We start from the raw sequence: 15,399 nt of genomic DNA on the forward strand, positions 1-15,399 counted from the left end.
TTTTTCATACGGTTGTCACTGAATGACTTAGAATGAAGAGAGGTAAAAAAAGAAAAAAAAAGAGTGAGGGTTAAGAAAAAGGACAAATTCCTCTTTTTTTGTTTCCTACAAAATCCTCAGGTATGCAAAGGAAAAGCAATCACAAACTAACATGGTGCTAACAAGGGCTCACTCTTGTGAATTGATTCGACAAAGCAGATCCGGTGAAGGACGGTGCACGTGATGTGCAGCGACCATTCTTAACGCTGCCCCTATCATCTGTCATGACAATGTCACTTTGAATCAATAGCCATCTCTGTATCACAGCTCCCCCCAAACCCCCACCAACCAGGACACAAACTCAGGAATGCCACCCAGAGCAGCCCCTCTAAGGTCTCCATGAGCAAAAAGCTTCAGCAAACAATGTGCAGATCTGTATGTGCTCAGTATTGGATATCCACAAGGCAGCTATCATCCCTGTCGTTAGCTTAGGTTACCTGAATAGAAGCCATTCATTCTCTGTTCCACCTCAAAGCTCACCGTCTGCTCATATCTGTCTCTCTCTTGATTAGAAGTGGAGGAAGGATGGAGATAGGGGCGCGGGGTCATGCATACAGCCAGGTGCTTTGACCTGCAGCCTGAGCAGGTGAAGGGAAAGACAGGGTTGAGTAAGTTGAAGTGAATTCAGGATATCTTCCATCTGTTGGCCGCTCCCTCCCTGCACTGTGGTAACTCTGCCACCCACCACAAATCTTCATCCGCTGCCTTTGCTAGGTATCACACTGATGATTCTTTTATTCCTTGGATACCAGCTGCTGGTAAGGTGATAGTTGAAAAACACACATGCACATAAACACTCAGTTATGTGGGGACTGATTGCACCGAAGCAGGGAGGAGGGCCATTGGAGCGCAGGCAGAGTTCAGTAATTTTGCCTGTTTGACCTTGCATACCCTAAAGATGTTAATAACTGATACTTAAGTATTTTCCCTGTTTTCCTGATGCATAAAACATGCATCAGTTGATACCAAGGTGCTGATGCAGCTTGGTATTGACAAAAGCTGAGTTACATTTCTTTTTGTGTCAAAGGTTTTTTTCATGCTGTCAAAGTTACATTTAATACCCACAATCTCATAAATTATTACCCTGTCAGACTGTGACTTTGTCAGGTAAAGTAAGTGTACTGTAGATCTGAGCATGACCTCCTGTTATATAGGGGTGTACTTGTAGCTTGACATGATGTATCTATGTTAAACTTAGACAACTTTTATTGTAATTGTGTGGTGGGCAGTATGGCAGTATATAGGCATAAGGCGGGGTACACCCTGGACAGGTCATCAGTCTGTTGCAGGTCAACACAGAAACAAACAAATACATACAACCATGCTTGCACTCAATTAAAGACAATTTAGAGAAGCTAATTAACCTAACATTCATGTTTTTGGACCATGGGAGGAAGCCAGAGTACCCAGATGGAACCGATGGGGAGAACATGCAAACTAAATCCAGAATCGGGAATCGAATCCTGAACCTTCTTGCAGCAAGAGAACAGTGCTACATACTGTGCCTCTGTGCAAACCTGTTGTAGAGTTTCCTATCAGTGTAAAATTGCTTTCATTCATTCATTGGTGCTAAAGTTAGAGACTCTTCTTCAGCCATTTCATTACTTTTGTGTCAGAGTGGTCTTCAGATCTACTGCAACTAGCTACTACAAGGCATCCTGTTTCTTGGAATAGCCATCAACCCTTAAAACTGTTTTAGTTGGGAATCAAAGATGGATATTTTAAAAATGTAGATATATTGATTTATTCGCCCTGGACTTTTTTTAAAATTCCAAACAGAAATCCAGAAGGACTGGATAAAAACATACGATACATGTGCCGCAAGTCAGCCCTTCCAATTGCAGCTGATAAAAGAGACTTTTTAAACATGCTTTGTACAGAGCTTTCTATCCCATTTAGGGGATTTATGTTAGGAAAATATATGCCATGTATGAAATAATCAGCACCCCTACTTAAAAATATGAATGGCATCTTCTTTTTCTGCTTTTCTTTTGCCACCGTGGACATCATTAGTGCTAGCTATCCAAAACTTTCAGACACCAAAGTTAATTACCCACAAACACTAACTGCTTAGTCAACAACTGAGTAATAAGATCTAATGTCCATGCAAATCTCCATTCGCTAAGAATAGTGTCAGTGAAGGCAAAAATGTGGAAAGAGCGCCCAGACTTTAAGTGCACCTAAAGAAGTGGCTCTGAGGAGAGAACTATTTTACATGTGGATTAGTGTGCCTATCACAGTCATCAGACACTTGATACAAGGCCTTGATAGACTGATAGTCCGTCTTTCATGCCCACTGCTACATGGGGAGCCTTTTCCTTTTTCTCGTATCTTTCACACACCTCAAACACATATACACTGATACAATCCTTCAAAACTGCTGGGATGTGACAGATCAGATTGTAAGATGCTTGCGCTTGCCTGTGTCGCTTATTGTAAAGTAGATCATATGCCTTTCAAAGTACATGCAAATATTGGAGAAAGCACATGTTGATATGTAAAGTGCACTACACCTAAGGAAGTCAGTATATCCATCTACTTATATAAAAAAACTGCATTAAGCCCTTCCAGTTTCCAAGTCAAAGTCCTACTTTATCTTAAATGATGAGTACTGCCAGGGACACAGGCTTTTTCCACTTTCAACCCATTATTATTTTTTGCTGTGTTTTCCACTTTACACCCCCACCCCAGTGGGAAGGATAGTATCCGGGATTGTCTGGGCACGAGCCAAACACACACGAATTTCAATATTAATTTGGCTGGCACCTCGGCAGCCTCCCTGAGCCTCCTAATCTCCCACCGCATATCTTCATTATCTGAAAGTGTGCTTTCATCTTAATTCCATTTTCATCCATCAAACGTCGGGGAGGTTTGACCTTGCACGATCCCGACTGAGATAAAGAGTTAGGAGAGTGGGCGAGAGCCGCGGAGACCAAGATAGGAAAGCAAAGTTGTGGGGAAGGGGGAGGGAGTAGACGGCAGGTTTAAGATGATGAACAAGGATTGAGAGAAAAAAAGCAACATAATAGAAAGGGTTTGTGTTCGAGTGTGAAGCCATTTCAGTTTTTTAAAATCCTTATGTTGCAGCAGCAGAGTTTACTGTAGCGGCTCAACATATCTGCCTCGATTTCTCTCCTTTTCCGACCGGTTGTTATTCATTCCTCCCCCTTACTCGCCTTGGGCTATTCCCGTCCTCCTTCATCCTCTTCCTTTGCCGCGTCAGTTTATTTATCCCGACATTAGGGTTTAATTACTCATTTGTAGTAATTATTTCAGTAATTGTTGGAATCTTAATTGTTTTTATGCTGCCGTTGTCATGAACAGGTTGTGGATGGGACCTGTAAGATAATTAGGTTGTGTGTGTGTGTATGTGGTGTGATCAGGATCAGGTTGGCGCTCAGTTGATCCAGACAAAGAAGAGCCACCTGTCGGGACCCTCCTCAAGAAATGAGGTGAGTGTTTCTGAGTGAACGCCTGAGGACACACAGACACAGACATGGGAGCTCAAGATGCAGGCCACTTATCCAACATGAAGGATACATGCCTGCGTGATCATACTCAAATAGAACGCCTCATTAGTGGATAAGCTGTATATGCTCACTAAGCTATCGGTCTGCTCTCTTTTTGCCCATTTGGATCGCAGCCCTGATCTCATAAATGCAGGTTATCTGTTATCAGTGACTCAGGATGGTAAATAAAGAATCATTTATCAGCCCTATTAAATCCTCTACAATGCTTCAGCTTCTCTTTTGTATCTTAGAATTTTTTTTTTCTTATCCATCTCTCTGCAGTCTGTGTCTTGCCTTTTGATCATATCAATTCTGATTCTTCCCTCTCTCTCCGGTAGCCTTCATTTCAGAAGATATAGCATTCAGAGACTTTTATAAATGTTCCATCTGTGTTTGCGTGAAACAGATAGCAACGAAAAATGAGCTTCAGTTGATGCTTCTTCTGCTTATATTTCACATCCTTAACAATGAATGCATGGTTGTGACATTTGGCTGCTTTGTTGATGCCATGTCATGTTTTGTGCTGACACCCAGATTTGTGTCACAACAAGCTAACGTTAGCAGAGGCCCTTAGCCCAGATAGAAAACTGACAGTAGTGGGCTGTTGGTTTCCCACTGTTCTTCTAATGCAGTATAAGATAAAAAAAAAACTCCAGTTTCTTAAGTACTTGGCTTGAAAGAACTGCAAAACAATGCCCCTGTCACTGATACTGCAGCAGAAAAGTTTACATATTGTATTATGTTCACAAATTGTCTACACAGATTTAAACCTATTGTGGATATTCTCTTATTTATACAGTCAAAGGATATAAATGCTTAGAAATATTCATGCACTTCACATTAATTCTTTGTTATCCTTTTTAACTATAAACAAACATCTGTAATTCTGGTTGAATATTTGATCTTTTCTTTCAAAACTATTTGTTTGTCACCCTTTGAGTGAAATTAAGTGACCTCCCAAACTCAATCCATAGATATTCATGTGTTGTGTGCAACAATAACAGCTTCCACTCTTCTCCTATGGTTTTTCATAAAGTTGGGGGGTGTGTTCATAGGATATTCTTGAAAGGCCTTGACCTACCTCTCAATTTGCTTAAAGGCCAGCCATTGTCAAACATTGTGTAGTCATGTATTAAACAACAAGAAGACTTTGTTAAACTGTTGCTACTAAGTTATAAGCTTAACTTTCTCCAAAATCTCCTGTTATGCTAAAGCGATGAGTGAAACTAAGGAGTTGAGTCTTGTTCTTGGAAAAACTATCAAACCAAGACTCGACTTTGGATTGCCAAAGAAATTGTATTTTGTTACTTCAAAAAACATGTCTCCTCTGATCTGGAATCCAGTAGATGTGTCCTTTAACAGGCTTCCTTTAACGGTTCACATTTGGAGATGTTAACTTGGGGACCCAATACTCAATGTTCTCTTTGTAACGCTTTCTGCAAACTATTATTTTTCTAAACTTAAGGCCTCATTAAATGAGGGGGTCTCTGATGACTGACGCTGCTTAAAATTGGTGATACACTTTGCATCTCACCAACAATCTTGATGTTATTTTACCACTGGTTAAGTTTCTGTCCTTTGCAATCACTTATACTTTGTTATAAAGTCAATAACAATTTAAATATTAAATCGTGAGGAAAGCTTCCTAATTGAATTCCAGCAAATATTCAAAATTGATATAACTTCGTCTGGGGATTAAACATTCAAACATATTCAAAATAAAACAAAAAAATCATTACACGTTCCAAATGTAATGCACATTAATGTCCTTGAGATATGCTTAAATATTTCTTTCTTAACTAAACTAAACATGTTTCATGGTTTTCACCCAATGCTCAATAAGGAGCACTGATACACTCAGGCCAGGAAGGGAAGAAGAACAAAAACAAGAGAAGAAAAAAAAAAGAAACAAAAAAGGAAATGCGATCACAGGATTTGCAGGCAGGGCCTATGTAAGCAACACCAGGTATGGGGTTTGGTTGACACTCACTTCCCGGTGCATGCCAATGCTTGTGTCAGCAGGAGTGGCTCTAACATGGAGACAAAGGAGAAGCTCCTATCCCTTCCCAATCACGGAATGAAACATTAGTCATGATTAAGTAGGGGTCACTGTGGATGTCCACAATGATTTGCCATAGCATTAAATGAGCATATGGAAAACATATCTGGTTGACGGTGACAACACTGCCTTCATAGTACATAAAGCTTTCATTAGGCTTGTTTTATGTCACTGTTAGCCCACTATCAGTTATGAAACACGCATTTTGCATTGATTGGATTCTTAAAGAACTAAAAAGGGTTACTTGTTACTTTGTAGCTAATCCACTGCCACTCTTAGCTAATGGTCCCCGCTTCATAGATATAATAGATTGAAAAAGGTCTTCTTCAGCAGTCAGAAAAAAAGCAAGGACCGGGTTTAGCTTCTGATGATGTTCAACACATCCCAGCAGAATAGTATCTCTGTTACACTAGCGGACTAATCTGCCCCTTTAAGAGTAATTAAAAGTTTAGTCCTTTAAAAAGTAACTATATGTGATCTTCCCCCCTCTGATTCAGTGGTAGAATGCTGATATACAGGTGCTGGTCATAAAATTAGAATATCATGAAAAAGTAGATTGATTTCAGTAATTCCATTTAAAAAGTGAAACTTGTATATTATATTCATACATTACATACAAACTCATATATTTCAGATGTTTATTTTGTTTAATTTTGATGATTACAAATGACAACAAATGAAAATCTCAAATTTATCATATCAGAAAATTAGAATATTGTGAAAAGGTTCAAAATTGATGGCCCCTGGTGCCACACTCTAATCAGCTAATTAACTCAAACCACCTGCAAAAGCCTTTAAATGGTCTTTCAGTCTAGTTCTATAGGCTACACAATCATGGGGAAGACTGCTGACTTGACAGTTGTCCAAAAGACGACCATCGACACCTTGCACAAGGAGGGCAAGACACAAAAGGTCATCGCTAAAGAGGCTGGCTGTTCACAGAGCTCAGTGTCCAAGCACATTAATAGAGAGGCGAAGGGAAGGAAAAGATGTGGTCGAAAAAAGTGTACAAGCAAGAGAGATAACCGCACCCTGGAGAGGATTGTGAAACAAAACCCATTCAAAAATGTGGGGGAGATTCACAAAGAGTGGACTGCAGCTGGAGTGAGTGCTTCAAGAACCACCACACACAGACGTATGAAAGACATGGGTTTCTGCTGTCGCATTCCTTGTGTCAAGCCACTCTTGAACCACAGACAGCGTCAGAAGCGTCTTGCCTGGGCTAAAGAGAAACAGGACTGGACTGCTGGTGAGTGGTCCAAAGTCATGTTCTCTGATGAAAGTAAATTTTGCATTTCCTTTGGAAATCAAGGTCCCAGAGTCTGGAGGAAAAGAAGAGAGGCACTTCATCCACGTTGCTTGAAGTCCAGTGTAAAGTTTCCACAGTCAGTGATGGTTTGGGGTGCCATGTCATCTGCTGGTGTTGGTCCATTGTGTTTTCTGAGGTCCAGGGTCAACGCAGCCACATACCAGGAAGTTTTAGAGCACTTCATGCTTCCTGCAGCTGACCAACTTTTTGGAGATGCAGATTTCATTTTCCAACAGGACTTGGCACCTGCACACAGTGCCAAAGCTACCAGTACCTGGTTGAAGGACCATGGTATCCCTGTTCTTAATTGGCCAGCAAACTCTCCTGACCTTAACCCCATAGAAATTCTATGGGGTATTGTGAAGAAGAAGATGCAATACACCAGACCCAACAATTCAGAAGAGCTAAAAGCCACTATTAGAGCAACCTGGGCTATCATAACACCTGAGCAGTGCCACAGACTGATCGACTCCATGCCACGCCGCATTGCTGCAGTAATACAGGCCAAAGGAGGCCCAACTAAATACTGAATGCTGTACATGCTCATACTTTTCATGTTCATACTTTTCAGTTGGCCAACATTTCTATAAATCCTTTGTTTTTATTGGTCTTCAGTAATATTCTAATTTTCTGATATGATGAATTTGAGATTTTCATTTGTTGTCATTTGTAATCATCAAAATTAAACAAAATAAACATCTGAAATATATGAGTTTGTATGTAATGTATGAATATAATATACAAGTTTCACTTTTTAAATGGAATTACCGAAATCAATCTACTTTTTCATGATATTCTAATTTTATGACCAGCACCTGTATAGTGTATTCGATGCCCTATTCCAAAGGCAGTCCTAAACAAGTGGAGAGAAAAAATAAAAGTGTTGTAGCTTAGAATAGGCATTTGTGTGAAGTTTTTGTTGGCTTCTGTTCATAACTTTATTGTTTACTTCTTAATCTACCTTTAGCCACTTTATGTCTTTATTTTTTTTGTCTAAGTGCAACATTATTCTGTGTGCAAGATCTGTAAAGAAACTCACCTGATAAGGTCCCTAAGGGTCACTTTTCTGTACCTAATGTGAACTTTTCATGTCAAAACCCCAGCTGTAAAACAGTGTAAGCATCAGAACGTTTGTATTCAGGATTTTCTTCTGTTTGGCCTAACCTCACCAAAACATCCATGTGTGCAAATGATCCATCTGCCGGACATGCCAAAAAGAGAAGAAAAATGTAACGGAGAAACACCGAAGGACAATCACTTGATCCATGTTCAATCAGTTCTTGAAAAAACCATATGGTAATATGGATGGGTAAGATCGACAAGGGAGTGCTAATGGCATCATCAGGTCTGACAGATGGTGTGTTACCCATCATGGCCGCCATAAAAATACTTTTAAAAGTGTTTAAAAATTATGTTACTTGGCTTTGTGCCAGGTTATTATATGACCTCACAACTTGCTGACATAAATTGAGAGTATAGCATTCAGATTTATTATTTTTTCTCTCTCCTGCACGCTTTCTTTTGATTTTATTTTTTAGCAGAAAAAGATAGACTAAAGAGAATACGTCTTTTTTTATTTTCCTTTCCTTTCTGCTGGAGTATCTGAGTAGGTTCTTTCTTCTCCATATGGTGTCACTTTTTTTTGTTTATAGAAGAGCAACCTATAAGGAATGTTCATGGAGGAGTTGTAAGTTGGAGAAAAATGGGGAGCATGAAGAGGTGTGCCAGAGCTTGACAGGGCCAAGGCCATCAGTCAGCCTAGAGTATGATACGTGACACTTAGCAGGCAATTCCCTTAACAAGGCTAACACAACCTCGTCCACCGTTCCCACATTTTAATAAATTATAAATATTTTTCAAACAATGAAAGGAACTTAGACAAAAACATGATTATATATTATCTAGCGTTTTAACTGCCTTGTGAAAAGGGCAAAGACTATGTATAGAGAACACTTGGCAAGTCTTATAAATAGATATTAACAGACTCTCTTAATAAGTCTGACAAGGACTGATCATTTTACTTTTACACAACCAATATTTAATACTTTATGTGTGTGTGTCAAAAAAAAATCCTGTTAAATACTTTAATTTGTCTTGCTACTTTACAAAACATACAAATATATAGCTGTATTTTGAAAAGCTCCAGACATGCAGCCTTAACACTTGTTTTTGGTTTACGAAGGTCCACAATTTTCACCATCCTGTTCTGTAACACCCTAATTAACTACAACTGGGCAGAACCCAAATCGAACTTGAATCCACCTTGATCAGATTCCAATTGATTAGCCGTCAGTTCAGCCTGAGGGCATTTGTCTCATTTATCACTTCAGTAACTGTGTTTCTAACAATCTTTTGCAACTCCCAGCCCTGGAATTGCATCAAGTTTCTTTTGCATTTAAGCAGGCAGAAGCAATTAGATTGAGCCAATTTAACATCCCTGCAAGTATGTTGTTTTTGTATGCCGTGGCTATTTGGCTCTCCCTTAGTGTGTCTCAGGTGGTGTATCAGGTCACAGCCTGGTTGCCCATTAAAAATGAAACACGGGTTCTTAATTACCGACTGGCGCTTTTGGCAATCATGGCAGCACTCATATGTCGCTGCCCTCCGTCACTCTCTCCATCTCTCTTTGGCTCCCCTCATTTTCAATTGGCCTCTTTATCTCCTAGTCTATCTTGCTTGCTCAAGCTCCCCTCCTCCGCATCCCTTCATTTCTCAGGGTTGACTGCAATAACACACTGGACCAGCAGTTTATGTTTGCTCCCCTCGCCCCGAGTCCAACCCAGCCACAATTACTTCCTGTGGTTCACAGTAGTGGGTCACTGCCATCTGCCAAAGGTATTTACAGCTGAAATTACACACACCGTGTTCTCAAACAGTTCCATTATCGTTCATTTCATCTACAGGCTTTGTTGAAGGTAGGTGTAATTATAAACCCATGCATCGAGTAAGAATGGTTGAGAAGCCGCCCAGTGCATAAACTCAGTTAGTGCAGTCCACAAACTTTTATGTGGTCTGTTAGATTTTGTGCAACCTACAAAAAGCAGTGCCTAATTGAGGCGCCAAAGGATTTTTTAGCATCCTTGGAATTGAAAACCTTAAAGCTCTCTTAGTACTCAGAAAAAAAAAAAAACTTTTACTGTTTTTAGAGCCATTTAAAGTACATGCATCTACCAGCTTTGCACATTTAGACACTTCCAGATTTTCTTTGCAAAATAGCAATGCCTCAGCTTGATTAGATGGACAGTTTCTGTGAGCATCTATATCCCATTACTGCAACAGATTCTCTATTGAATTTAGATGTCCTGCTACCTTTTGGCATTTTCTTTTTTTTGTATAGATAAAATCCCCTTTCATTGACTTTGACTTTAACATTGACTACGCAATACCTAGTGTTAGTTTCCACCCAAACTTTACCTTTTGCATGAAGCACATTCATTTAGCTTTACTTACTGCTATAATAAGGCACTATGTTCTGATGGTCTATCACAAAATTTCTGTGTAATACTGTATGTTAGATTTTCTGAAAAAAAAAGTGTGATGTTCAAAAGAGTAAATAATCCAAGTGGTAAACATTGTCATGCAACATGATTAAATAAGAACACTCAGACATGATGTATATACCTAATTCTCACAGTAATGATTGTTATAAAAAATACTCTGACCTGTGTGATAACTGTTCAAAGTTCACTGATTAAAAAAAGAAGGGTTTTAAACAGGTAGCTGCAGAGAAGGGATAAACATAGGTAGAGAGATGAAATGGAAATCTAAAAGTTCATTCACTGTTGACCAAATTGGATTACAGAGCATGAAAGCCTGTTTTCACCTGTAGAGGGGGGAAAACTGACAAGAAAATATATCACACCAATTTGCAAAGGAGAATCAAATAAAGGCTCTCCATAAATTTACTTAAGTTGTATGATACGTTATAATAAAAAAAGAAGACAGACAACAGCTGAACAAGATCAGACTAATTACAGAAAGAAAAATAGCAAAGCCATACTGAAACAGAGGAAAGATCTTATAAAAGAAACCTGCCATGAACAAAATGAAACTAAGACATAGAAGACATTAACTAATGACAAGACTAAAAAATCAAAGCTAGTCACTGAACAAAACAGAAAATTCTTAAAGAAATAAAACCCAGCGATGAAAAAAAACAACAACAAAAAACAGAAATAATTTACCCAAAGTGCAAGCTAGACATCATATTTAAAGTACACATAAGAGAAAAATAACATAAAAATAAAGAAATCAGAAGTACTCCAAACTATGATAAGTTTTGCAGATAATCATGGCTGCAGCTTCTAACCCAAAGCATTTCACAATCTCCGCATGAGTGGCATTTCTGGTCTGCTAACAAATGAGCTTTTTTTCCCTCTTTTCTTCTGTTCTCTCTCTTCCTCATGAGAAAACAAGTAAGGAAATTCAAGTGAATTAAAATCTATTTGTTCCCCCCTTTCTTGTCAGGTTCTTTTCCCTCTCTCCCCAACTCGATTTTCCCTAATTGTGCTCTGCCGTTCTAGTCTTTCTTTGCAACTAGCTTGAAATTCATTAGATTGTATTTTTTATTTTTATTTTTTTTTTTCATTATAAAATTGCATTTTCCTCGATGGAAAGGGACTGCTCTATAGCAAAAAAGGACAAGTTTTTGTGCCTCATAAGCTGGCTAAGACTTCTTAGCACAAACATCACACTTAACATTTGCTTTGGAGAAATAGAGCACTATGAAACAAACAGAATGTTTTCATATTGTCACAGCTATTTTTTTCTACTGTTATTACACCTATAGGGATTTTTTTTTCCTACTGGCTTCCGTTTCTATTATACAACAAATGTTTGACCAGCCAAGTGAAATCTGCATGAATATTTATACCAATTTATTTGTCGAGTGTTGATTGTAATTGCATGGAAACATGATTTATTGCCAAGATTGCTGTGTTATTCAGTCAGCCAGAGAAACAGAACTGGGGTGAAATAAATAAATAAATGAAAAAGTATTGTGTTTTATCCTATCAGGCACATTGAACAAAATAATAGTAATTCTAAAGTAAAAAAAATAAAAATTAAATATAACACTGCAATAGCGAAGGGAAAAAAATAACATAGTTTATATGTTTCTATTTATTTTACATCAGTTGTTTAGAACAGTACAGCTAGCTAACTGGTATTCATGTCATTTTTTTAGGTTTCTATTCTAGTCTAATGTTCAAGCTGGTTGCCACCTAAATTTAGAAACACAGCAAAATCATTGGACAACCAGTATTTGCATTTATATATGTAGCCAAGAAAAATATATTGACATTAGCCTATCTAATTCTGTCAAAGAAGACATTAAAAGTCTGGTTTTATTATGTTTGTTCCACACTGTTTTACCATCAATACTGTAGATGTATTTATTTACATGTCTTTTTAGCTTTAATCCATTTTAGTTATCTAAACAGAAGCATTTGGAACCTTTTCTGTCGTTTTATGGAAAGAGTTCTGCCTTGGTTACTGTGTTATGAACATTTAGACCGGTCATGAAATACTGTTTGCGTTTGCATTCTTAGTAGGAGCCAACAAATTTTTTCATGTGGCTAAGGACAGTTCTTTAAGCAAAGACAAAAGTATTTTCAAAAAAGAATCTTAGAAGCTACAGTATCAATGTTTCTGATTGATGAATGATTTTCTTCCAATTTCTATCATATAATGCTTGAGTCTAATGTTTTAGGCCACCTTAAAAAGAGTTAGAACTTATACCTATACCTCTAAAATCTGCTTTTTGTAAAAAAAAAAAAAAAAAAAAAAAAAAGATATCTGACATTTACCATTTTAAATTGCAATCACTTGAGGCTAACCATTTCATCTTCCTCAGGTGAGGGAATTAAGGGAACAAATGTGTGATGAGGCTGGGCAGAACATTTTTTGAGTAATGAGCCTCTGCCCCATGTAATACTCTGCTGATTGAACAAGGAAGTGGCGATGACAGTGGGAGGAGAAGGATTGTGAGCAAAAGGAGCTTTGCACCAGCAAGGTGCATGGACATTTGCAGCAGCATAGGCGAGCTCTGACAGTGTTTGTATCTAATTAATGAATGGCAATAACAATTTGTTATGTCATTTACTGTTATAACGACCAAGCAGAGTCTTTCATTTCTCACTTCATGCTCATTCTCCCAGTATCATTCCTCTCTGCCATTACCTTTGTGCTGCTTCTTATTGGGACTGAGAGCCATAGGAAGAAAACTGAACAGGCGTAGACAGTGAGGAATAGGCCTTTGTCTCACTGATATGCTGTCAGTAGTAGTAGCATACATATGATGTTCTTCCATAATATGCTGAAGCAGAGGTATTGTAATGATAGCCTAAACTTTCCTCTCACCTAGCTGAACTCTTTGTGTGGTAACGTGGCAACAAGTGGCTTTGCCTCTGTATGCTTCCAATGTTTACCTTCTAGCTTTGCTTTCTTCTTTAAAATCAGGTCTTCCTTCTTACTTTCAGTGGTCAAATTAGTCTTATAAAACACAGGGTCTGCTTGGTTGCCAAGGTTTTATACAACTGAGGCAAATGTTTCTTGCTAAAGTCTTGCAACTGTCTTGCTCTGTTCCTGTGGAAGTTAGATTGGGAAGGGAGGGTCAGATTACCTGTTATCACCATTAAAGGATCCTTTAAATTCTCGCCTATTCACTTCCGCACTTCTTTTGACCCCTTTTTCCCTATATCCTTAATATGCTTATCTGAAAGCCCCTGTCTTATTTTCAGCGGAGCCAACTCCCGAAATAATACCTTAAAAAAAAGAAAAGCTAGCCAAACTAGTCCCTTTTATAGTGACCCCCGGACATTTGGTTTCTCTTGTAGCCGTTTCGTCGAGTGACCTTCTCGGTGGTGAGCCAGCCCCAGGACCCTCACCAGCAGGGATCGCTGCAGAGCTGCTACGACAGTGGCCTGGATGAATCGGAGACACCTAGCAGCAAGAGTTCTTCGGGCCCCCGGCTGGGCGCCCTTCCCCTGCCTGAGGACAGCTACGAGAGGACAACGCCGGATGGCAGTGTCGGTGAGGCAGAGCACATGGAAAATGGTAGGGGCAAACACAGAAAGGAGATTAAGAATCCGCTAAGACATAGGAAGCACACACGCACATTTTGGCTTTAGGTTTCTTACAGGGTCTTCAATGGTAGACAGCCTCACAAACAGACAGGGATGTCCCTAATTCAGATTTGTGATTGTATCAGTTAAGGTGAGCTTTCATTTTTGTAATGTAGCAGCTCTGGTTGTAGCGGTTTTGTTATTAGGAAACATCAGACTTGTCTAATCGAAGAAGCAACGTGAGGCGTCCCCTATTAATCTAACCTCTTTCTTGTCATTTTGATCCTTTTATCACATTATAAAGGATCCAGCTCTGCATCTTGAAGAAATCACAATTCGTCTCTTTCTCATGTAGATCAGCTTGTCTTTATGATATGACCATCTTACCCTGCTTTCTTTAATTGACATGAAAAAGGGGCACAGCAGGAAGCCAGAACTCATCCAGAATCGTAAAGAAGTTATACAGACAACTGCCACTCTGATTTGCAATGCACTTTTGGCTTGCAGCTCTTCTAAAAGCGTTCACATTGCTTTGATTTAGAGAAAGATATCCATAGATACATATGTGTGTTCATTTGTGAGTGTGTGTGTGTATCTGTGTGAGTAGTTGTGCAGTAAGCGATGAGGGTAATGGTCCCATTCATAGCGGAGGAGTCTGAGGCGACTTTTAACAAGGAGTAGCTGTCTTGAGAGTGTTAAGCCTAAGAGCAGAGGCTTTTCTACCAGAGCTTAGCAAGTGATATTCAAATGGCTTAAAGATTCACATCCTCCCATGCAAAAGATGAAGATGTCACACTTGTAATGGTGGATCTGCATGGTTATCACAAGTCAAAAATATTCTCTAGACCAAAAACGATTGCTTTATCCTGAGAGAATTGACTTGGATAGGGATTGTTTGGCACTGACCTTAAACTCAAAATGTAGCTTTGATCTGTCCTTGTAGCTGCTGCTTATTTAATTATTGTTGTTTTTTTGTGCACAATTGACAGTCTAAAGTTGTCTTTTAGATATAGAAGGCCTATCTTAGTAGTTTTTTTTTAACCTTAGCTTAGACAGCCACTAGCAAGACTTTCAGATTACAAACATGGTCGTCCTGTCAGTCAAATCCAGTCTTGAAATAAAAATAGTATTACTTGACCTACAAAGGGTTCTAGAAATAGTATAATGTATACCAACATGGCTTTTTAATTTCACTTGTAGCCATTTAGCCAATCCAAATTGTACTGTTATAAATGTACAGTCAGATATAAATGACTGTGCCTTCCTTAAGATCTGGACCCCCTTCATTTTTTCACAATTTCTCATACAACTACAAACACTGATACATTATATTAAGATCATAGTGTATAGACCAACATTACATACCAGGTAAAAGCTAACATAACTATTTCCACAAATGAAAATTCATCTCGTTCCAGT

General features: G+C 38.7%; 1 protein-coding gene across 6 annotated transcripts in view; it reads left to right on the forward strand.

The window, feature by feature from the left end:
• Positions 1-15,399, forward strand: part of pcdh7b (protocadherin 7b) — a 144,901-nt gene that overhangs the window by 54,300 nt on the left and 75,202 nt on the right. For 2 of the 6 annotated variants that reach the window (XM_038298178.1, XM_038298175.1), the window contains exon 2: positions 13,753-13,948. The exons of 2 other annotated variants lie outside the window; for them this stretch is intronic. In XM_038298178.1, the coding sequence (XP_038154106.1) occupies positions 13,753-13,948 (196 nt within the window). Of the gene's footprint in view, positions 1-13,752; positions 13,973-15,399 lie in introns of all 6 variants that reach the window. 2 more of the 6 variants (XM_038298177.1, XM_038298174.1) reach the window with 1 other exon arrangement.

This window comes from Cyprinodon tularosa, unplaced genomic scaffold, assembly GCF_016077235.1.
Source record: "Cyprinodon tularosa strain WSP-4 unplaced genomic scaffold, ASM1607723v1 ctg400, whole genome shotgun sequence".
Lineage (NCBI taxonomy): Eukaryota > Metazoa > Chordata > Actinopteri > Cyprinodontiformes > Cyprinodontidae > Cyprinodon > Cyprinodon tularosa.